A 25,553-nucleotide genomic window follows, 5' to 3' on the forward strand; every position below is an offset into this window, starting at 1 on the left:
TATTTGTATTGTATTTTAAAACGTCCTTCATCAATTGAGAAGGAAAACATATCGCCTTATTAAATAATAAATATTTGTCAAATCTTAACCAGCTGTAATCTATAAATTTACCGATAACCACGTATTCTGTTTGTAAATAATTTAGTTTTGTACATTACATTGAATAAGCTACTGCAGAGATTTTACCAAACATGTACGATCCCCGAAAAGACAGGCTCTTGAGGGCTCAAACATGGCCGACGCGTTCTCGCACATCCGTGGGCAGCGGGTCGAAGTCGCTCATGGGAAAATGCTAAAAGGAACATTGCCAAACAGGTCTTTGTCGGTGCTTTCTAGGCTAAACGACCATTTGCGATTCCCGAATCCCTTTAAAGCAACAAAATTGCAGGCAAAAAAAGGAACACTCGACTTTTTCGTTTCTATTTTCTTCATATATTATTACTTATACGTGTTTATGCACAAATAATACCGGCAACATTACCTTACATAATGAACAATTATATTTTAAACACCAATTCGCATGAAATATATTACTGTAAAAACATTTAATCGAATTTAATACGTTGCTTGTTTTAAAAAAAATTAGTTTCGTGTCCTTGCTTTACATGTACACATACCGGCGCCGTATCAAGATGGCGTAGTTGTTGGCAAGAAATGTTTATTTGTTACCCATGAGCCTTTGCGATACATATAAGGCTTGTGAGACAGGTATCTGGGAGTGCGGGAGAAGCTGTGGTGTCTGAACCTCTTGCAATAGAATACAACCGGAGATTTTTACTGTAATTGCGCACTTCTTTCCATTCCGTGATCCTGCTGTCGTCATGTCTGTCAGTGAGCAGTTCGTCGCCCTGCATGGTTATCTCACAGTGGACCAGGATGTCCGAGAGGTGGGCACAAGCTCTGATCTCATTACTTTTATGGATTGGTGCCAGCTAACTGCTGCCTAACTGATAGTGCGACAACATTGATCTCTTTTTTTGTAAGAACGGCGCCTCCAATGAAAACAGTTGTGTTGAAATTAGTGCGTTTTCCGTGCTTTATTAGCGACCTTGGTTCACATCAAGTGAACATATTCATTAAACTACAGCGTATATTTTTTTTATTTGCTCAGTTTTATATAGGGCTGGCTAGACCCGGAGGTATCGGAGTGCTTTACATGAGGATCAGCCAGTTCCAGGTTATATAGTTGCATCAATTACAGGAGCCAAGTAGAGACATGAGATGGAGGGGGGAGGGGGGGGGGGCAGAGAAGCTGATAGCATTATCCCCAGGATGACGGGATACACAAAATGAAAACAAAAAAACAATAAAGGTAACTGGCTCCATGCAGGGCTGGAAAAGGGGAGGCAGCCAAGGAATCATTGAGGCAGGGGAGGAAAGCAAACACAACGGGGAGACGAGGAAAACAATGTCAGATGTCCGGCTGGGTAGGTACAGCTCCTGAAGAAATGATGGTTTGAAACCCCAAAAGCGAGAAAATGTTCCTGTTACGTGGGGATATCTGATTGACCACTGGTCAGTTGGAAATCTAAAAGTAGGTGATCTTGGATGCTGCTGCATTTGCAATTCGGAAGTTTTCCATATCTCCAGTACTTAATTCCAATGCTGGCCGTTTCCCTAAGACAATGAACAACCCTACCCACACCATTGGATGCAGCTATCCCATTCCGTTCTTGTTTTTCAGCTGTACAAAAAACGAGAAACAGTCTTTACAACGCAATTTTTTACATTGCAGCGCCTTTTTAGCACGCAGGTTTTTAAGACGTATAGGCCTTTACCATGCACTTGCGGTAAGGCTGGGACTTTGCGGGGTCACGCCCAAAAAAGATAACACTTTTAGATATATATATATATATATATATATTTACCTTACTAATACTTACCTCAGTTAGACTAATAATGCTTTGTAATGGCATGTGTGCTAAAAAAGGCGAGGTGAAAAAGGCGTTTTAAAGGCATGCAATGTTTTTACCTGTGATGTTCTGTCATACAACCTACAAAAACAAGAGCACATTTGTTAGTCACACACTTCATGAAACCTAGTACATTGTAAATAACCCATTAACACAGTGTTTCTCCATATCCAGGCAATACATTAAGATGCTTTTAAAGTCTGTATTTATCATGTCACTTTAGATGCGTTTCAAAGACAGAGGTCAAATGTCAGGCTATGTCTTCTGCTGCTTATTTTTTAACACAGAAGACTGACGTTTATAAACTTCTCTCACTGTGCAGTCAGAGAAATAAACATAAAATGAATTATGTTACAATCCTGCTGTAGTACATGAAGTAAAGGAAGGATGTCATTTTTTTTCCAGCGCGCAACAACATGTAAATACCTGTAAATTAACTAATTGTACACATTCAGCAGTGAAAAAAACAAAGTAAAAATATTTTTTTGTAATTATGAAGTGTGATGACATTTTTTTTAAAAATACGATCAAAACAAATCAAAGCATTTTACTTAGTGTTGCACAATTAAAAAATATATTTACTGAAACCCAATTTCCACACATTATCATTGTGTGCAATCTAGTTTTATCTATAGAACTGTCTGCGCATTTTCAGTGACCATTTCAATGGAAAATGTGCTGTCCGCTAATAACAATGCACTACCCCGTGATGCTTTCTTAAAATAAGTTTACACCTGATGTCTAATAAAGCTAGTTCGGTCACAGATGCTTTTCGTACTAAAAAGTGGGTTGTGATTCTAAAAAGTTTGTGAAGGACTGCCCTAGAAGTATCAACTCTTGTGTGATATGTGATTAAACAATTGCATTAAGATCAACAAGATTCAGCATGTTTAGTGGTGTTAGTGCATGTAGTAGTCATTTTGCCCATTTAAAGGTACCCTCTTTTTTCCCATTTGATTGCCTCCTCCCAACATCCAAATGTTTATTTTTTAGCATTTTGTGCTACTGGTCTGAAAGTGCGAGCTGTAGCACAGCTGTACGCTATGTGCTGCCTGGCAGCCTGTGTTGTCATAATTTTGTTTTTATAATGTATTGTACCACTTGTTAGATAATTTAAAATGTTAATAAATTGTACTTACCTTTTTAACACAGCACAAAAATTAGCATTAGGTTTTATTATTAGCAGACTATAAAAACTGCTTGGAAGGTCGTTCCGTTGGCCCTCCTGGATGCCCAACATTTGTTCCTGATCTGTGCCAGATTTTGACGATATTCAAGTGAAATAAATATGAGTCATTTATTTACCTGTTGGTTATCTTGATGATTAAGCATGGATCCAGTCATTGTGAACCCAGGCTGTTTATGAAATAAAAACCGAAAAGTAATGGGTAAGTGAACCCTTTAAAACAAATTGAAAACATTTTGCCAAATACACATTCAAGCATTCTGAAAAGTTTACATCGCATAAGAACGGAGATGTGTAAGTACTTATTACTATTGAAATGTAACCAAGTTTACATAGTGGTATTCCACGTCATCTGTACCACCATCTACGTATCGTGTAGCATACACCTACAGTTTTGACACCCTCAGTGTGAATTAGCAATTTGCTTTTGCCAACATTTTTCATTCTTCTCTCTGCAATGTAACATTTATAAAATATGTCCATTTCTGCCAGCGTCTACCTTATTGCTCTCATCCAATGTAACTGTTTACTTTTTCGTTGCAGGAAATAAGGAAAGTTGTCCAGACTTTGGAGCAAACTGCCAGAGAGATTCTGACCCTATTGCAGGGGGTTCATCAGGGTGCTGGATTTAAAGACAGTAAGTTTGTCACCTGAATTAGGAGCTTTTTTCCATACCAAAATTAATTAATTCAGTTCTATTCTGCAGGAGATTTTGGGGGGTCCGTGGGCGGACTACTGGTGTATTGTTCTTACAGGCAGACATTCTAATACCCAAAATCTTGATAACAAAATTAGGACGTATGTGGGGAGGGGCTTCTTGGTGTATAAATCTGCAGTTGTCGATCGGGTGGGATGAAAAGGTAGTGATTTCATCAGCTTGTGAATGCGTGAGGTTTGGGATAGCACCATCTATATGATAGTTTAGATCAGGGGTCCCCAAACTACGGCCCCCGGGCCACATCCGGCCCATCTAATCAACTGGAGTGGCCCACTGAACGATCCCAAACAATCCTTTGCTTCTTGTCTCATGCGGAGACACGTATTCCTCACTTCCAGGTAGCAGTCGGTTGGCGGTCCAGTTCCAGGCGCCCGGAAACCGCTGGGGCGTCTCACAGTGCATCCGGAGGAAGTCGCTTAACACAGAAGTTCACGCCAACACAGAGCTTCGGATTGATGCCTGTCCTTTGCCTGCTTCTACGCAAGTAAGAACAGTGTTTTCTGAGGCTGTGTGTTTGCGACCTTTACTGAGGTTCTTTTGCACCGCGCAGGAGCGCTATTCTGTGTTTGTTTTGACACCGCGCTGGAGCACTATTCTGGATTTGTTTTGACACCGCGCTGGAGCGCTTTACTTGGGGTTTGGTTGTTTGTTTGGGCACCACGCTGGGGCGCTATCTGGAGTGCTTTACTTTCAGTTCATGACAACGCGCTGGGGCGCTTATGTGAATACCTGGGACACCATGCTGGAGCGCTTGGATTATGCACTGGGGCGCTTATCTTTTTTCGTGTCTACACGGGAGCGCTATTTTCTAACTAACCACTATAGACGACTTCTACTCACTGGGTGTTCCTAAGCTCAAGGTAAACGCTGTTACCCACATGTGCACAAGAAGTAAACCTAGAGAGGGCTTTATCTGTTCCCATTGTAATCAGGACTCCCTTACTTCCCCTACCAGTCCGAGAAGAACGGAAGAAAGACAGACAAAATGTCGAAACTGTTGGGGAAACGGAAAATAGATTCAGAGTGCAGAGTTTTTAAACAGCAGTGGACAGATAACTATTTTTTTGTTCAGTGCAAGGAAAAGGCAGTTTGTTTATTCTGCAAAGAGACAGTGGCGATGTTTTAAGAATTTAATATCCGCCGACACTATGAAACCCGCTATGGAGGGCAGTATGCTAACTTGCTGGGCCAAATGAGGAGAGACAAGGTGGCTAAGCTACAAAATGGATTTGCCGCCCAGCAGAGTACAATGCTACGCCAAATTCAGGCCAACCTGTCATCCGTTCGGGCCAGCTTCAAGGTAGCCTAAACTGATTGCAAGCTGTGGAAAGTCGTTCAGTGATGGGGAGTTTGTCAAGTGTTTGAACGCTGTCGCGGAGGAGGTGTGTCCGGACAAGAAAGATGCCCTGAACGCGGTGAGTCTGTCCGCATCTACAGTTACCAGGCGAATTGAAGAAATGGGGCATAATGTACATGTCCAGCTGAAAGAGAAAGCTAAATATTTGGAGTGTTTTGCATTGGCAATGGATGAGAGCAATGACGTGCAGGACACAGCACAACTGCTGATTTTTATTCGGGGAGGTAATTCAACTTTTGAAGTGTCCGAGGAGCTGGCAGCTCTACAAAGTCTCACGGATACTACGACCGGAGAGGATATTTTTAGTAAAGTACGCCAAACGATGGAAGAGTTTGATTTAGACTGGGCTAAGCTGGCTAGCATCACAACGGACAGTGCTCCGAGTATGGTTGGTGTTTCGCGGGGGCTAGTGGGGCTTATAAAAAGCGAAATGGAGGAACGAGGTCTCACCCCTCCATTACAAGTCCACTGCCTGATTCACCAGCAAGCACTGTGCAGCAAAGTTCTGAAGTGGGAATCTGTCAAGTTGGAATCTGGTTGTCTTGCATAAACTTTATCAGTGCAAACGGACTAAAACACAGGCATTTCCAAGCTTTTCTATCCGAGCTGGAGTCTGCCTATGGAGACGTGCTTTACCACGCTGAAGTCAGATGGTTAAGCCAGGGTATAGTTTTGAAGCGCTTCCACGAGCTGCTACCCGAAATCAACGCCTTTCTCCTGACAAAGGGAAAAACTGTCCCAGAGCTGATCAACACAGAATGGAAATGGGACCTTGTCTTTTTAACAGATGTGACAGAAATTTTAAGCGGCCTCAATTTACAGCTCCAAGGCAAGGGAAAATTGATCAGTGACATGTATTCCCACGTCAAAGCATTTGAGGTTAAAATGGCGCTGCTTGATGGATAAAAGCAAAAACAAGACTTCACCCATCTCCCTGCTACTCTGAGCCTCTCAGCTGAGGAGCCAGCGGTCCCGTTTCCAACCAAGAAGTGCAAGGACGCACTGGATACTCTGAGAGCGGAGTTCAGTATGCGGTTCCGTGAGCTTCATGCCCACATTAAAGAAATTCGCATATTCCAGAATCCTTTTGCTGCCGACATTAATGACACCCTGCTTTCTCTTGAATTTGAACTAGCTGATTTGCAGACCTGTGATGTGCTGAAAGACGCATTCAAGCCCAACTGTCTCATAGAGTACTATGCTTCCCTCCCAAACGAGACCTACCCCAACATCAGAAACCACGCTATGAAGATGTCCACAGTTTTTGGGAGCACATATATCTGTCAGCAAACTTTTTCACGCATGAAGCTGATAAAAAATCCGACAAGATCAAGACTCTCAGATCAACACCTGCATCAGTCTCTGAGACTGGCTGTAACTGGAATGGAACCTGACATCAATCTCCTCACCAGTCAGAAGCAAGCCCACAGCTCACACTGATATGGTAACCCTGCTGATTTCAGTAACTATGAATATGAAAATATGTCAGTATAGTAATGTTCTTTTTATAGGCAACATGTTTCTTGAACAGTGATGTCGAATACAAAATGAGACTGCAGCATGTCATCTGCTGATAGGCTGCTTGTGTTTTTTTTATCTGCCATTCCTGAAGGGCCTGCATGCTTCCAGGACCACCCTAAAGTCAGCCTGTTTATTACAATTATTCTGTATTAATGTTGTTTCACTGTGTGGCAAAAAAATTATCATCAGCTTGTGTTTTTATTTTCGAATCTATATCTATAAAATAAAAGGAGTATCTGTGGTACTTCAAATAAACACAAAAAGACTTTCTATTACTTTTTTTTTTTAAACCAACAGGTGGCGCCAAGGCCCAGCGAAGAGCAGCTGCAAAAAAATGTCATTATAATCTCCACAATAATACTGGTTGTCACTTTGGCCCATATGATTTCCTGTTATAAGACTGTCCCCAGTCCCCCATCACAGAAAGTAAAGTTGATGTGGCCCCCGCCGAAAAAAGTTTGGGGACCACTGGTTTAGATGGTGGCGAGAAAGTGGAGATGTAAGCAATATTTAAGCACACACTGGGTAGAGTGAATGTTACTGGAGAAGAGGGAGGAGTAAGGAGGTAAATGTTTTGAAGGGGCCAACAGCACTGTGAGGAATTAATTACGGTACCAAGTAGGGAAAAGCTTATCGTTTGGTAGAATTGGAGGGAGGGAGTGGAAAGGATCAGGGGAAGAGGAAGTTCAAAATTCATTGGTTTGTTTAGATATTGGAGGGCGATTAGCTGCATTGTTTGACATGTGTTTTTTGATGACATTTCATTTCATACTAATTGTTATTTTAATAAATTGCATATTAATTTGTGTTGATTAACGGAGCAAAATGCAATATTATGGTATAATTCCACGTGTGGATGATTACCTAAATGAATGTTGAAAGAAAAGGAAAAGAAGAAAGTATATAAAGAGTACATTGATGAGTAAAAAGAAAGGATAAAGGCCAAAATGGCGCAACTGAGCTGTGCGGTTAAATGTAGGGTACCCACCATCTCAAACAAAACCTCCTACCCTAATTGGGCATTGATCCAAATCTGCTACCTGTGTTTGTGAATGTAAACGCCATATAGAATGGATTTTCTATCTTTATCACATTTTCCCTGCTGCCCCCACCCCCTCCCAAGATAGGACATGTGTAGGGAGGTAGAGCGTTCTCCCACCAGGAGCTTCTGCCTGAGTCTGGAGATCATTTCAATCCTGGCCTGGTGCTATTTATATGATTATTTTCTATAAAACTACATTGTTAGACAAACATGGGCCTGATCATGGAGATATATTCTAAGGGGAGCAAGTGGACTTTTTAGATAGCCATGGAACTTCCTGGACCAGAGGGAGAGTAGGGAATAAGAAGATGTGTATTGCATCAGCATAGAGTCGGTATGAGAAGCTAGAATTGGAGGTGATGTTACTAAGGGCCTTATTACGAGTTTGGCAGTGGCGGTCCGAGCACGGAGAGCTCGGCTGTCCGACCATTGTATTGCGGAAGGGAAGCTCACCGCAGGACTGACAAGACAGCCAGCAGACCCCACCGCCAGCCCCGTGAACAACTCTTAATGCAGCGGTTTTTGGGCAAGCAGCGTTGTGGGCTGCTACTGCGGTCAGACCGCCAAACTCATGATAAGGCTTTCAGTGTGGTGCTCTTCCATGAAAACTTTGTGAAATTATGCTTTCAAAGCGAAATGTGGTTTGCCGATAGATTGACGTTTTATAGGCAAGCTTTCACTTGCCTAAAAACATATCACAATAAACCATCAAGAGACTGATTTGAGCAGAAAATGTCTCTTGATGAGACCTTTTCTGTGTAAACCAGTCTCAAGCCGTTATATCAAGACATTCTATTTTTTATGCAAGTTGCACTTGCTTTTAAATAAAGTTATGCAAACTTGCGTAATGCAAAATTCCAAGAAGCTTTGAAAAGCGTATTATAATTACAATAACTTCCATGCTAAATCAAGTTATCATTGTCTCCTATCATGAAGCAAGTGTCATGGAGTGTACTTTGCAGGGCCTGAATACCAGAAGTGACAACATTTTATAGTTTGCCTTCTCTTGTACAAAGAAGGCATTTATAAATGTTATAGCTGTTGCAGCGTAAAGTAGCTATCATACTCTCCATTCCATCGATTGCTTATAAGTTGTAACATTAGAGCATGATATTTATATCTATTGTGCTTATCTTAAACCCAATAAACACGGGTTAACTCCACCAAACGTGTTTACATTATAGTTGTAGTTTGACATGAATGGTTGGAATCCTTTTTCTGTATAATGATATGAACAAATCGGGTCTGTGTGTTCATGCTTGTATGTATCACCTTTCTATTACCAAGTACCCACAAAGTGTTTGAAAGCCCGAGAACATTTCAGCACAGTGAAGATACAACTGGCCACTCTCAAGACGAAGTTCCCTGCTGACCAGTATTATAAGTAAGTAAAAACGGGAAAAGCGCCATTTACACTTCAGCTGTTTGTCTTGTAATGAAGAATACTGAAGTCCGTTTAAAACAAAAAAAAAACTGTTGGATTTAACATTTGAGCTTTCCAAGTTCAGTCACCCGTTGCAAGCATGTCTACTGAATGCTACAAGTGTTGCACTGTGGGATGAAACTTCTTAGTTTGATTATCCATACAGCCTTCTCAATTTTATTTGGTGTAATTCTAATTTTATATCTGTGAACAGCATAACTTGATGGTGAGGGATCCTTGATCTCTCAGCTCTCCTTCTGGGTCGGCGACATTACCAAAATGTTATGAACTTTGGGCCTTATTGCAAGGTGCTCCAAAATTATGAATAGAGCGTTTGAGAGCAAATTTGAGGGCTACCGTTTCATCAGTCCATACTGGTCTGTCTTCTAAAAGTACTCTGTTTCGTTCATCTCTTTTCCCCACCACCCAAAGAAGAGTGGAACTGGGTTGTCTGTGCACTGGAGTTTTTTTCTTGTGTGTTTGTGACTTCTGGATTTTTTTTTTACTTTGTGCAATGAATTCTTGTAATTTTCTATATTTTTGCATAGGATCCCTTCTGTGGAGAAGAAACGAAAGAGGTTAATAGTTTGAAAGGCAGAGACGAGCTCTGCTGACTCTCAAGGCATACTTTTTTAAAAGAGAATTTCTTGTCTGCCTTAGTTCTCTAAACGTCTTTCTGAGTCACAGTCTAGGTGTAGGGAAATGTTCCCTGGCATACCCACCAAATGCAAAGCCAAAGGCCTTTTCTTCAACACACTAATTTTGCTGCATCAGAGACGGAAACTATGTTTAGGGAATACATAACATGCATAATATAACCTAGGAGTGAAAAATCAGAGGGTCCTATCTCAAATCTTATTTTTTTTAAACCTGTGGCCAACAATTGCCAAAAATGTGAATACTGCATTCAATGTGACTTATTTTTTTATTAAAAAATGGACCGGGAAGGTGACCTTACTTGTGTGTTCCTTTCCAAATGTACTTAAAACTCACCTTATCTTTAATCTGCATCTTCCCTAAAAACAATCTTAACGCTGACTTAAACCTTAACATGTAACCTTTCCCTTTAATAATTCCTATCCATCAGAGTACCCTATTCCTTACCCCCACTTGCCATCAGCTTAAGTTACACCCATACCCTAACTGTTACCCTTGGTGCTTCCGTGACCCAAAACCAAGCTTTACACAAAGAATTAACTAAACCAAACACTCTCCCTCACCTGTCCGCACCTTCAGTTTTTGTCTTCCAATATTTTTTTCAGGTTTATTTTTTTCACCCTTTGCTTTAGTACACTGATAATTTTGTCACACTGTAATGACCTGACACCTGCTTAGAAAATTGGCATAGAGGGAATGCTGGTATACAAGCCTCTGGCAGCAGTTAGAAAGTAGTAGACCCAAATTGAGATATATGGGTTTTAAAAGACAATAATTTGTGATATAGGCATCAGTGGGACCAAGCCTCTCTTATGCTCCTGTTTTTAAGCCAAGTACAGCTAAAACAGGACTTGCCACCTGGGTTTATAGAATAATCCAGAATAGTGGATAGTGGTCTCTGGTGATTCACTCTGAATGATGAGTCTTAAGTTTATACTTATATCTGTAGCTGGGAGGGAATTATATTCAACCCTTTGCAATTATGATTCCTTTACATAAATTAAAAATAATCGAAGGAACACATAGGGATTTTATTTTTTTTGCTAGGTAGATTTTCACCCCTGCATTGAACAGTAACTCCCTTTTATATACCACAACCACCTAATCTATAGACCGCCTAAATCCCCCCCCCCTCGCATCTATTAGAACATTACAATATAGTTGCTGACCTGTCGCTTAAGCATCCCCACTACATGATCTTCGGAGATTTCAACTTACATGTAGATGATATTCATTGTACTAAAGCGTCCCGCTTCTAGAAACATTGGATGGCCTTAATCTGACCCAGCTGGTTAGCGGCCCCACCCATCGGGCCAGTCATACGCTTGACTTACTTTTTTCTAACAACCCTAATTTGGTCACAGCTTCTCCCGTTCCACTTACATGGTCGGACCATTTCTTAATCCCATTTAGCATGGAAATAACCCCCTTGTTTGGCTAATTCTTACACGACCCAGAATAACAGTAGGAATGGGTTCAAAATGACTTGCAATTCTATAACGCCTGCACTTTCCTCAAACCCTCCCCCCCTTCAGTTGGCTGGTGACCCTGAGCTATATGTGTCTAACTTCAATAACTGGCTCTCCTCGGCCCTTAATACTGTTGCCCCTCTTAAACCTATCAATTCCTCAAGACAAAAACAATCAGCCCCCTGATTTACCCCAGTACTGCGTGCCAAGTAAAGCCGCTTTAAGAAACATGAGCGCAGTGGAGATCACTTTATGATGTCACTGCTAAATCAGTCTATAAAGCTGGCATAAAGAATTTTCATGAACTTAAGCGCTCTGCGATGAGAGAGAACTTCATCAATAAAGTTCATATCACTGATAATTCATCAAAAACTCTCTTTCAAATAGTTAAAAATTTCACCAAGCTGTCTGCCATTTCGAGTACAGTTCCTCCCTCTCAGGATTTCTGTAATGGTTTATCGGATTTCTTCTACGATAACATTTTTGATATATATTCAACCTTAGCCCCATCATCACTCGCCCCTATCCCAGGCACTGGAGCGGCTAACAGCGATGCACTTTCTTTCACCCTATCTCCATCGATACCTCTCATGAAAAGAATTCTCACCTGCAAATCATCGACCCATTTCGCTTCTACCAGCGCCAGCCAAAGTTTTGGGAAAATTAGTTCAGCAACAACTGCCAAGTTATCTCGAATCCCGCCATCTTTTCCACTACTCCCAGTCTGAGACTGCCCTCCTTGAAGTCTCTGAGACTGTTTGCGAATGCGTGGATTTAGGAAAAGCAGCTATGCTTCTCAACCTGTCTGAGGCTTTCGACACGGTCTCTCACTCGATCCTGTTAGAGAGACTTTACAGCCTGGGGATCCAGGGCACCCCCTTAACCTGGATTTGATCCTAACTTAGCAGCCGCAATCAACAAGTCTCTCTTCAGGCTTTCGTCTCAGAGGAGAAACTTTTGAGCTGTGGGGTCCCCCTGGGTTCTGCTCTGAGCCCTCTCTTATTCAATGTCTACCTCTCCCCTTTAGCAGCACTAGTAGACTCTTTCAGGGTTAGGGTGATTACCTATGCAGATGATACACAACTGGTGTTCTCATTTAAAGATCATTCTGAAGCAGCTTTTGCAAATTTCAGACGCTTCTTGTGTCATATCTCCACCTGGATGTCACTGAACACCCTTAAGCTCAGCTCCGACAAAACCGAGGTTCTGTTTTTTTAATTTAAAAAAAAAAACCCTCCTCCATTGCTCTGGTGGCCATCTGAGCTCAACCCCCCCACCTCCCCCCCCCCCCCCCACCCAAACCTGTGGACTCTGCTAGGAACCGCGGATTCTAGTTTCATAATGAGTTATCTTGCAAATCTCAAATTAACCAGGTTTCCTCATCCTGTTTTTGTAAACTGCACTTGCTCCGCTAAATCCTTCACTTTCTACCTCTAGATTCCCGGCGGACCGTTATTCATGCCTTGATCACCTCACATCTCGACTATGCAAATAACCTTTATGTGGGGGCACCAGCATATTTGATTAGACGCCTGCAGATTGTTCAAAACGCGGCGGCTAGGCTGGTATGCAAAATCCTATATCGCCATTTGAAGAAGCTCCATTGGCATTTCTGTGATCAAACGCATTCAATTCAAGGATGTCCTGGCTTTTAAAGCGCTTCAGGGTCACGGTCCAGCGTATCTTAGAGCTCGACTTGAGCACTCCCAATCCAACATACCCTTAGATCGAATCATCTCCGCCTCTTGGCGACTCCCCGTTTCGGACGGTCTAAAATGGGTGGCAGAGCCTTAACAGCACAGCGTTCCAAACTTTTCATGTTTGTGACACACTTTTTGGAGATGTATCATTTTGGGACTCAGTAAGGCAGAGCCCGAACCACTTAAGGGGCTTCTCGCGCCGGAAGAACATTTTGAAACAAAAGTGGGCAAATGGTGAATTTTCTTCTTTTTTTTTTTTTTCTTCAAATGGTGAATTTTCAAGCAAATTTGAGACCATGAGGTTGAACACAGGCCCTTGCAGCGGATACCTTTGTCCACTGAGCCACCAGACCCGGCATACACACATCTCTCCCTCTCCCTCCCTTTCTCCCTCTCTCTCGAACTGTCTCCCTCCCCCTGTCTTGCTCCCCCTCTCTCTGTCTCCCCCTCTCTCTGTCTCCCCCTCGCTCTGTCTCCCTCTCTCCTTCTCTCTCTGTCTCCCTCTCTCTCCCTGTCTCCCTCTCTCTCCCTGTCTCCCTCGTTCCCTCTTTCTCTCTGTCTCCCTCTCTCTCTCCCCCCTCCCTCCCCCTCTCTCTCTCTCTCTCTCTCTCTCCCTCTCTCTCCCTCTTTCCCTCTCTCTAACTGTCTCCCTCTCTCTCTCACTCCCTCTGTCTCCCTCCATCTGTCTGTACCTCCCTCGGACTACCTCCGTCTGTCTGTCTCCCCCTCCCTCTGTCTGTCTCCCCCTCCCTCTGTCTGTCTCCCCCTCCCTCTGTCTGTCTCCCCCTCCCTCTGTCTGTCTCCCCCTCTCTCTCTGTCTCCCTCTCTCTCTCCCCCCTCCCTCCCTCTCTCTCTCCCCCCTCCCTCCCTCTCTCTCTCCCCCCTCCCTCCCTCCCTCCCTCTCCCCCCTCCCCCCTCTCTCTCTCCCCCCTCCCCCCTCTCTCTCTCCCCCCTCCCCCTCTCTCTCTCCCCCCTCCCTCCCTCTCTCTCTCCCCCCTCCCTCCCTTCCTCCCTCTCTCTCTCCCCCCTCCCTCCCTCTCTCTCCCCCCTCCCTCCCTCTCTCTCCCCCCTCCCTCTCTCTCTATCCCCCTCTCTCCCTCTTTCCCTCTCGCTAACGTCTCCCTCTCTCTCTCACTCCCCCTGTCTCCCTCCATCTGTCTGTACCTCCCTCTGTCTCCCTCCCTCTGACTACCTCCCTCTGTCTGTCTCCCTCCCTCTGACTACCACCCTCTGTCTGTCTCCCCCTCTCTCTGTCTGTCTCCCCCTCTCTCTGTCTGTCTCCCCCTCCCTCTGTCTGTCTCCCCCTCCCTCTGTCTGTCTCCCCCTCCCTCTGTCTGTCTCCCCCTCCCTCTGTCTGTCTCCCCCTCCCTCTGTCTGTCTCCCCCTCCCTCTGTCTGTCTCCCCCTCCCTCTGTCTGCCTCCCCTGTCTGTCTTCCCCTCCCTCTGTCTTCCCCCCTCTCTGTCTTCCCCCCCTCTCTCTGTCTCCCCCTCTCTCTGTCTCCCCCTCTCTCTGTCTCCCCCTCTCTCTGTCTCCCCCTCTCTCTGTCTCCCCCTCTCTCTGTCTCCCCCTCTCTCTGTCTCCCCATCTCTCTCCCTCTCTCCATCTCTCTCCCTCTCTCCCCCTCTCTCCATCTCTCTCCCTCTACCCCAGAATCTCTCCCTCTGTCTCTCTCTATCTCTCTCTCTCCATCTACCCCAGAATCTCTCCCTCTGTCTCTCTCTCTCTCTCTCTCTCTCTCTCCATCTACCCCAGAATCTCTCCCTCTGTCTCTCTCTCTCTCTCTCTCTCTCTCTCTCTCTCTCTCCATCTACCCCAGAATCTCTCCCTCTGTCTGTCTCTCTCTCTCTCTCTCTCTCTCTCTCTCCATCTACCCCAGAATCTCTCCCTCTGTCTGTCTCTCTCTCTCTCCATCTACCCCAGAATCTCTCCCTCTCTCCCTCTCTCTCTCTCTCTCTCTCTCTCCATCTACCCCAGAATCTCTCCCTCTGTCTCTCTCTCTCTCCATCTTCCCCAGAATCTCTCCCTCTGTCTCTCTCTCTCTCTCCATCTACCCCAGAATCTCTCCCTCTGTCTCTCTCTCTCTCTCTCTCTCCATCTACCCCAGAATCTCTCCCTCTGTCTCTCTCTCTCTCTCTCTCCATCTACCCCAGAATCTCTCCCTCTGTCTCTCTCTCTCCATCTACCCCAGAATCTCTCCCTCTGTCTCTCTCTCTCTCCATCTACCCCAGAATCTCTCCCTCTGTCTCTCTCTCTCTCTCTCTCCATCTACCCCAGAATCTCTCCCTCTGTCTCTCCCTATGTCTCTCTGTCTCCCATGGTTTCCCTCCCTTTCTGTCTCCTATGGTTTCCCCCCCTCTGTCTCTCTCTCCATCTCCATCTACCCCAGAGTCTCTCCCTGTGTCTCTGTCTCCCATGCTTTCCCTCCCTCTCTGTCTCCTATGGTTTCCCTCTGCATCCCCCTGCCTCCTTCCCTCTGTCTGCCTCCTTCCCCCCCCTCTGTCTGCCTCCTTCCCCCCCTCTGTCTGCCTCCTTCCCCCCTCTGTCTGCCTCCTTCCCCCCCTCTGTCTGCCTCCTTCCCCCCCCCTCTGTCTGCCTCCTTCCCCCCCTCTGTCTGCCTCCTTCCCCCCCTCTGTCTGCCTCCTTCCCCCCCCTCTGTCTGCCTCCTTCCTCCCCCCTGTCTGCCCCCCCCTCTGTCTGCCTCCTTCCCTCCCTCTGTCTGCCTCCCTCTCTCTGTTGCCCTCCACCCTCTGTCTGTCTCCCTCTCTCTTTTGCCCTCCTCCCTCTGTCTCCCTCCCTCTATCTGTCACCCTCTGTCACCTCACCTCACCCCAGCTTCCCAGGCACAGACACAACCCACCCGAGCACTTCACGGGTCTTTAAAAGACCATTTACTTGTTAATGGGGCTTTGTTGTGAATCGCCCGGCCCCCATAGAGCAGAGTGTCTAGGAATGCCTCTTAATTAGCAGCAGTGCTAAGTGCCCGTGACGCCACACCCACCATTTACAGGCGACACAGTACTGTGTCGGGACACACAGTTTGGAAATCTCTGCTTTACAGTCATTACGGCCAAAACCTGGAACAGCCTGCCACTTTCTCTGTGTATGGCAGAGTCTGAAACTATCTTTTGACGTGTCCTGAAGACCTTGCTGTTTTCTAGCCCTTAGCCCCTTTCTGTTACCTGCATCTGCCGCCTGCCTTGGCGCCGGAACACCCCCGCTGGGGGTAGCTGAGCGCTTTTTCTATATAAATAATAAACCACTGCACCACCAGCTTAAATTGTATCATGGTTCACCTTGTAAAACAAATAACTATTGCACACGTGATTAAAGGTGTATATTGAAAATAAACTTCTTTGTAATCCTATGATTATTTATTTTTTCTGACTAAATGCCTGTTGCAAAAGATTGAATTCATTCACCTTATTGATTCATATATAAACTTTGAACTCACCATTTCGAGTGAATCCTCGGGGGGCCATTGTGCTAGACTATTTATTATTAAGCTTGACACTATTCTGAGTGCATAGCCTCATGGTGTTGCCAGAAACTGTGTGGACATTTAACAAACTTTCCAAATTACCTCCAGTGCAAAAGTTGAAATGGGCTGTTTTTCAATTCCTTCCCAAGGATCCTAAAAAAAATAAGTATAGCATTGCAGGGGGGAGCAAGTGGAGGATAATCTCCCAAAATATCCTTTAGAACATATTCATCCACTTCGGTCTTTCTTACCAAGATATAGAAAGCCCTGCCTAACTAGCTCTCAAATGTATCCCATTAACTCAGTCTCAGTAAGCCTATTTCCTACTGCTCATAAAAGCTATTGAAAAAAATGGGAGTTGGTGTAGTCCCATCTATTTCGCTGAGTCTGTGTGTAGAGATATTGTCTCTCTTCCTCTTCATCCATGTGTTTTCATTCACACTTGACACACATTCTGCAATGATGTCAGCTTTAGGGAAAGAGGACTAACCGACTTAATTTTTTTGCTTTCTGACTAACCCCATTTCTTCGATCCTAACCTCATTTTCTCTGGTACGTCATTTGGAACTTCTGGTCTCGACCCCTTCAGGTTTTCAAGTCTATTTTACCTGCACCACAAATATCAAATTTTGGGTGTTTATACAGCAGCTTACTATGGTATCGCAGGTCATTCAAACCTCCTCATCCATCTCCCTTTCCTACATGTACATTTTCCCACAACTGTCTCGGTCTCCTCCTATGAAATAGGAGAGGCTCTCCAAAATTCAATACATGGGACTGTTTTTAATAGTGCATCTGTAATTTTATAAAGTTCAATCATCCACCAAAAATGCAAGTAAGATGTGTATCTTTTACCTTGCTCGTAATTGTATGTTTCTGTCTACATGAATGTACTATTTTGGACCGCTGCCTCGAGGTTTGGTGGTGATCTTTGCGTCGTATGTTGGGAAATGAACAACGACATCAATTCTGTGTGTAACTCCTAGTCGATGAGTTTATAAAGGTGGGTAAATGAGTGGCAATTATGTTCCCAGGGTATTGCAGTACTAATTTAACACTGTACTGCTACATGCAAAATTGGCATATTTTGTACTACGTACCAGTGAACCCTGTCAACTAATTGGGACTAGTTTATTCCAAGAGGCAGGATTGTCCTAATCAAGGTTACGTTCTACAGCTATGGTTTGATCTTCACAATAGTGGGAAATGTTACTGTACTAGGAGTAAATGTGCTAAAGGGAGGTTCCCACCTTGAGGGGCAGGCATATGTCAAAGGGGTAGTAGTAATGGGTAAATGTTTAGTCTTTAGATTTCTAATGGTCAAGGTGATAGTTGATTAAATCGAATTTACATTTGTGCATTATTAGTTAAAGTCCCACCTTAGATATCAATGGCTCAACAAGCTATTTTGTCCAATTTTAAACTCTACCCAGGTCCAGATTCTAAAGAGTTGTCTTTTGGCAACCCTTGCAACGTTGTGTTGGTAAATACCTTTAGGGTATGAGTGCCCACTGGGTTGGAGTCGTCCATTTCTTAGATACAGGTGACTGCCGGTAATGGGATGATGTACTGAGGCAATTAAGGGGCTGAATGAATGATACACGTATGTGGTGCAAGCAGTGTTTACTTCTTCACAGGAATGAACATGCAGCTCAATAATTTAACTTTGGATAATATTGGAATAAGGGTATTATAAAAGATTTAAGGGAGGACAAGTCTTCATTATGATTTGTATTAATGTCTGCATTGAGAACTGATGAAGGTATAATTATACCTATTAACAAAAAGGAATTGTGTTGTGCTTAGTGACATTGTGCTTGCTTTTAAACAGATGCAAGCACTACCAACAGTTATGTAAGGCAAGCCACTTCATGCCAACAACAATTGTTTGATTATAAAGCAGACATTTAAAGTAATCACCTGTGATTTCCAAAGAGTTTGGGATCTCGCTGATTCTCATGAGTAGATAATCAAAGGTATTGGTATGAAAGTTAGTTAATAGAGGTGTTTGGATTTTTCACTTATGTTTTGCAAGAAAACCTTTGAAGGGGAAAGATTGCCATGCTTCTTTGTACGTGCTCACCCATTTATTTAGCAGCACCTTTGTCAGTGCCTGTATTGCTCATAACAAGTACAGCAATGGCTTAAATAAAATGGAGTTAAAATGACTGTGATTTGAAGAATATTTTCATTTATCCTTACAGTTAAGATAAAGTGAAATCCAAAGCTATAACCTTCCATCTGTTTTAAATGATTAATCTACAATGCCTGTGTCGAATGCAGGTTTCATGAGCACTGGAGGTTCGTCTTGCAGCGCCTGGTTTTCCTGGCAGCATTTCTCATCTACCTAGAGACGGAAGAACTTGTAACACGAGAAGCTGTAGCAGACATTCTTGGCAGTAAGTTTTGAGAGATGCCCTTCTTTACAAGCGCTATGTAGCGTCCTGTTACAAAGATCATTTTGTTACCTGTTTGAAGTGGTGGCGCAAGAGTCTGCTTTTGGAGAAAATCATCCGTAAGTAAATCATGCCAAAATGATGAAAAACTGGTTCTTGTGCCCCATTCTCATGCACGTTTGACATTTGCATGCCAGCAATCTCCTATATTTTCAGTCCTACTGGGATGTTCTTAATTTAAACTCGTTTTGCGTGGATAATTGTGCTTAGTTTTTGACTAAATTGTTATAGCATATTTTTTTTGTGGTTCAGTTTTTGATAAATTATTCAAACTTTGAATTTTGTTTTCATAGGCATACAAAATAATTTTCCTTAGCTAATTTAAGTTAGGGAAAGATAAAAACTCCCATCTTTTGTGGCACAATTAGTCAGTCTTTACTTGGTTGTAGTTTTATTTTAGATTTTCAATTTAAATGTAAAAAAATGCAACTTTTTTCGAAATAGGTTGTCATGGCTATGTAGCGTTTGGCAGGCCTGGGGGAACATAGCAAAGTTGTATTTAAAACTTTTGTTATTTAAACATTATTTTGCCAATTCTCAAATTTTTTTCTTTTGACCTTCCACGTCCGCACTCCATGAGCAACACCAGTGGAGGTGAAGTAACAGCAGTTACCTGCCCCATCGAAATGATGAGATGTGCTGCAAAACCACAAATCTCTTTATATCAACCTTGAGATTCTGCCCATTAAAAATTGCTGAAATCTCTGCGTGAAAGAACTGGGAAAAATGTAGAATTTCCAGGGGAGTCAGACCCGGAATTACTCACAAATGTTTTTTTTGCTAAAGGTCTGTCAAGGTGGAGCTTGTTACGAGCCAGATTTTCCCCACCACTGGAGTTGTCAGTACCCACAGTATTGGTAATTTTGTGTTTGGGGAAATCCAACTTATTCATCAGGCCACTCATAATAAAGGCTTCAGTGTGCTTTGGGGCAGTACTGCTTATAAAGTGTTTCTACAATTCTAAGGGTCTTGCTAGCTGAAATTTCAAGTGTGGTCTCCTACGTCATGGTCTGGTGAGCGGATTATATAGTGCCACTCGGTGCTTTCCGTGCTGCGCACTGAGCCACTACCCATCTCTGGAGTTCTCTAGTCCACTTTATTTGAGCCTTTGGTAGTCCATCTCTCCCCTCTGGATTACAACCAGTGGTCCCCATGGACCCTGCTATGGGGTGCCTTGAGTGCACCGGTTTTAAGCCTGGGAACTATTGAGGAGTTGCTAGTGACTTCTGTAATTTATGCACATATATTGTGATAGAAAATAAGCTGGAATCCATAAGGATCTCTAGTTGCTTTGCATTCTTTTCTATTCTCTATCACTGTTACTTTCATCATAAAAGGGAAAGATTATTTCATTCTGATGTCTTTTACTTATGGCAGTTAGTCGGCTATTTCGTATTTTTTTTTCTGTCTTGGCAATGTCGTGTAGTTGAGTGTGGGTTCTAGGTGGGTGATGGACTAATTAACTCAAATGATAACTCACTGCTACATTTACTATATCTTTGAATATTCTGAGGTTTGCATCTTGCCTATGAGGAAATCATAGTAGTCTAGTTATGCTTGTTCTGCTTTCGTTCGTTCTTTCAATCAATCAATCATTACCATTTGTAAAGCGCGCTATATACCTGTGAGGGTCTCAAGGCGCTGGGGGGGGGCTGCTACTGATCGAAAAGCCAGGTCTTGAGAAGTCTACTGAAGGCCAGCAGGTCCTGGGTCTGACGTAGGTTGGTAGGGAGGGTGTTCCAGGTCTTGGCGGCGAGGTAGGAGAAGGATCTGCCCTCGGCTGTGGTTTTCCGGATGCGTGGAACAGTGGCGAGGTTAGCAGAGCGGAAGCTGTGGGTGGGTGTGTGGAAGCTGAGTCGGTTGTTGAGGTATGATGGTCCGGCGTTGTGTAGGGCTTTGTGTGCGTGGATGAGGAGTTTGAAGGTGATCCTGTTGTTGACGGTGAGCCAATGCAGGCCTCTCTGGTGGGGTGTGATGTGGCTGCATCGGGGGACATCGAGGATCAGTCATGCCGAGGCGTTCTGGATGCGTTGCAGCCGTCTCAGGAGCTTGGTTGTTGTTCCTGCGTAGAGGGCGTTCCCGTAGTCCAGTCTGCTGACCAGGGCCTGGGTGACGGTTCTTCTTGTGTCGGGGGGGGGGATCAATTTGAAGATCCTGCGGAGCATTCGGAGGGTGTTGAAGCAGGTGGCGGAGACGGCGTTAACCTGCCTGGTCATGGAGAGGGGGGAGTCCAGGATGACCCCCAGGTTGCGTGCGTGGTCGGTTGGTTCTGGGGCCGTTCCTAGTGCTGTTCGCCACCAGGAGTCGTCCCAGGCTGAGGGAGTGGGGCCGAGGATGAGGACCTCAGTCTTGTCTGAGTTCAGCTTCAGCCTGCATAGTTGTAAGGCATGTAGGTTATTAATTACTTAGTCAGACACTTTGTGGGAAAGGTTTCCTAACTGCATTCTTGTGGGTCGTAGGTGAGTAGTCACCTGGCGAAATTGCACATGAAAACCTGGATTTTATTACCTGCTTTGGCTATTAACCAAGATCATGCTTCTATGGAAGTGTTAGTTGTATGCATCAATTGTAAATGTGTTATGCAAGTATGTAAAAAAAACTGGTGTACAGTGTGCTGTGTACCAAATACATTTCCTATTCCTTGATCCCTCCCAAATCCTATTCTTTTAAATCTTATTTATCCTTAACTGGATCCCACTTACACCACTGGTCTGCATACAGAACTACGTGATTGAGGTGCTCCAGCCATGTAAAAATGTTTTCTGTAAAGCATTTCACTGCTGTTTGGAGTTGAGTCTAACCAATGTCAAAGAACATTGATCCACACCAGTGAAGAGCCCTGAGCTGGAGAGTCAGGGAGATGGTTTTTTTCCACTATTACTTTCTATAAATAAAAGCCTGCGATGATGGGTCGTAGGTTTTGTATTATAGCTTGTTCACATTTTAGTGTTGGAACATTGCTTTATTTATTTTTTGCTTTGTGTTTCATTACAGGATTAATTTGTGCCAGTGGTGGCCACTGTGGTACTCGTTTTAGTTCACTTCTGCGGGTTGTGCCAGCATTTACGAGGGCTTGTCCACAGGGGCTCCCTTTTAAGTCTCTAGGCATATTTCCAGTGTGCCCATTTTACCGTGCTCCATTACCAAAGAATTACAAATGCAATGACCATCAACATTTCACATATTTAGGTTTATAATTGGAATTTAAAGTATGTTTGCTACTGGATCCCAATGCCAGCCACTATCACTGCCATATGCACAGTAAAGGTCCAAGTGAACAGGTCGTTAACACTACTGCTGAGCCCATTAGAGCTATACTCTTCGCTTCAGCATCAGTAAGAATGAACAGTACAACTACTTCCATCAAGTTGAGAGGTGCAGTATGTACTAATTGACAAAAATCACAGCACAACCACAAGGGAGTTAAGTCTCTCCCTAATCTCCAGCATTCTCTGAAACTTTTCCCTGCTTACCCAGTACAGTTTTTGCAGCATGGTGATCATAGTGATGAGGTTGCCTCAGCCAGAGTCACCAGGTCTCCAACATTCTTGAACTGGGGGCTTTTCTTACCACACCCCCAGCTGCATTGACCAGCTTTGTGACCTACCTGAACTCCTGTAGGGGCTCCTGGGAAATGATGAGGTGGTCATAATCACCCAACATCATCTGGACTCAGCAGTTACATACCGCCAGCCACCCAATGTTCTTTCATATAGCTGGACTGATTCAGGCCAGTACCAGGATGGAGGTGTCCTGCCTCCAGTATCTGCTTGTGGACTGCTCTCAGATCCCACCTGCCAAGCGATGGCAGCACCGACAGGTGCAAAGCAACAATTGATGGACAGAATGCAGAACAATTTCATACATTCACCCCAGTACAGATCTGGGCCTAAATCCATCGTTTCTTTGCTCACCATGCCATTCCAGTTTGGACCCAGCCGTATGCAAATCAGTATTGACCCGGCCCCAATGGGAACAGTCCAGCCCGAACTGCCAGTCCAGGTCCTCCCTGGACTGGAAACAAGCATCCTATGACTGGTTTCGGGCTTTCAGCCCTCATCAGACAGGATAGCTTGACTCCAGTGGCATGGAGAGCACAAGACCCAGGTCTGGGCATACACGTCTCACTCGGGGTGACAAATGCAAAACAACAATTGATGGACAGAATGTAGAATGTCATACATTCTCCACGGTACAGAGATCTGGGCCTAAATCCATCCTTTTTTTGCTAACCATGCCATTCCAGTTTGGACCCAGCTGTATGCAAATCAGTCTTGACCCTGCACCCAATGGGAACAGTTCAGCCCGAACTGCCACAGACAGGGACACAGCTGGCACTAGTGGAAAAGCATATATTTTACAAAAAAAGGGGCCCCTGCGTACAAATAACTTGATATAGATCTGCGGGCATACACATTCTCTAACCACCAGGCAACATTACAAATAGATTAAAGATAAACTCATTACCAAAAAGAGTTTTTTCCATTTCAGCATATATACTTTAATTTTATTTATATTATAAATACTTGTTGTTGTATACAGTATTATGGAAAAAAGATATTAAGGGGAAAAGATAATTGGAAATTATTGAACATCTATTTACAAAGTGTCCTTAACATTCATTTGTACATAAATTAGTGTGAAGGTAACAATTAATGAAGTCATGTAGTATAACTACAACATAACTAGCATCATTTTCAATCAGCAATTATTGTTATACACAGCTGAAGACAAAAACCATGTTGAAGCATACTGTAGTAAAGCACAGACATAAATCCTATTTAGGATGACTTGAGGATATGGTAACTGACAATATAATAACTACGTGCGTTTCGGCAGAGTGCCTTCATCAGGGAGCCATCACACCAGTATCTAAACAAGCATTGGCATAGCCAATAGGTCTCGCCATTGGGACCTAATAAGTGTTTAATTATCCAGCACAATATCCTTGGTGCAACAACATCGTGATGCATGGTTAAACACTTATAAGGTCCCAAAAGTGAGACCTATTGGCTATGCCAATGCTTGTTTTTTTACAGCCACACAATTTTTTTTTTTTAATAAAATCTTGCTGAAGCAGTGTTTTGCCGAAAGGCAAAATGCAAATGTGGGCCACTTTTTTTTTTTTTTAGCATGACCGGGCCGATTTTGAATGCCAATCCAACCCTGTACACATGACTAATATTTTACAGGTTTGGCTGGTATTTTCATTCCAAGGCAAATCAGGACAGCCATTGAAATCGGTATATTTCCCTTTCAAATAAAAATGAAAGCAACAAATATAAGATAAAAAAAGTCAAAAGAATGTTACTACTATTGTACTACTACTGTAGTGACTATTGATTTCTAAATGGGGTTTGAAGGAAAAAGAGGTAGACTTGTGTGTTTAAAAGAAAATTCAGGCCGTTTCATACAAACTGTTATTCCAGTTTCTCAAATTAAAATGGCAACCCTAAGGCCAACCAAGGAGTTTGGTCGCCACTTGACCAATATTTCTCCTACCTGGCCAGTATTTTCAGGCACAGACAGTTAAAACACTAGAAACATACCCAAAATCGGAATTTTTGAATGATTACATTTAAATTTAAAGCATACAATTAAAAGATAAATGTGCACCTAATGAATCCCTTAATGATTCCTAAATTACGTTCTAGCACGCAGAGACTTCAGAGGTCACGCCCTGACCCTTCCATAAGCTCCTAGCTCGTACAAACAAATGGCCATTATTTTTCTCTGAGAAAGGTGACAACACTACCCAAGGGGTGGCTGCTGGGTTCCCACCCCAGCAAGGGCAGCTTATCTCCCGGACAGCAGATGGCACCAGGGGACGCTCTGAGGCTTGCACGTGCGTGAAATAAAAACATGTTTATGTGACAATCAGCAAATGTATGTTTTTGCATGAAAGATCTGTTTGCCAAACGCTGCCTTTTGTAGTGCGTTAAGTGCGACTCACAGGACCACGCTTGATAGGAAGGAAACGACAGAATAGAGAGTAAAAGAGGGTCTAGATACATGTATGCGTATTTGAGCACTGTTGGAACATCGCGGTATTTTACTATTTGAAGGAACCTGTGAAAGCGAAAGAGCGTAAAAAGGATACAGGAACGGCGCACAGATAGAAGATGACAAGGTTGAGAATCCACAATAACATTTAATAAAGGTAGAGACCTGGATGAGTGGTGGTGGAGATAGTGAAAACTAAAGTGTGAAAAATGTTAGATTAAAAAGAGACAAAGGGCGAGAAAGCAAACAAAGAAATAAAAAAGAGATTGAGGAGTATAAAAAGTAACAAACGGAAAAGAAAGAAAAGGAGGACAAAGAAGGCAAGACATTCAATGCAAAAGAAAAAAAAGGAACAAGCATTGGCCGTGCGCGTGTGCGCGCTCAGTCTGATCTTTTTCAAAGCACACACTTGTGCTTGTGGCACGCCGCTGCGCACTCCCGCAAGCTGTATGCCGCCACAAGCACGAGTATGTGCTTGGAAAAAGAGCCATGCCCCTTGTGCCAGGCACCACATTGGGCCAGGCACCACATTGGGCCTGTCACATGGGACATGGATGTGTGCAAACATCAATTTTTCCAATGTGGCTTGTGCTGCGGCCCTTTTTTGGCAGCAGCACAAGCCGCAATGG

At 43.7% G+C, this 25,553-nt stretch overlaps 1 protein-coding gene across 1 annotated transcript in view; it reads left to right on the top strand.

Moving 5' to 3' along the window:
• Positions 1-673: 673 nt before the first annotated feature.
• Positions 674-25,553, top strand: part of TSN (translin) — a 39,126-nt gene continuing 14,246 nt past the window's right edge. The window contains exons 1-4 of the mRNA XM_086957442.1: positions 674-887; positions 3,643-3,736; positions 9,025-9,121; positions 18,749-18,864. Of these exons, the coding sequence (XP_086813568.1) occupies positions 822-887; positions 3,643-3,736; positions 9,025-9,121; positions 18,749-18,864 (373 nt within the window). The 5' untranslated portion in view covers positions 674-821. The remainder of the gene's footprint in view (positions 888-3,642; positions 3,737-9,024; positions 9,122-18,748; positions 18,865-25,553) is intronic.

This window comes from Lissotriton vulgaris, chromosome 2_1, assembly GCF_964263255.1.
Source record: "Lissotriton vulgaris chromosome 2_1, aLisVul1.2, whole genome shotgun sequence".
Taxonomy (NCBI): Eukaryota; Metazoa; Chordata; class Amphibia; order Caudata; family Salamandridae; genus Lissotriton; species Lissotriton vulgaris.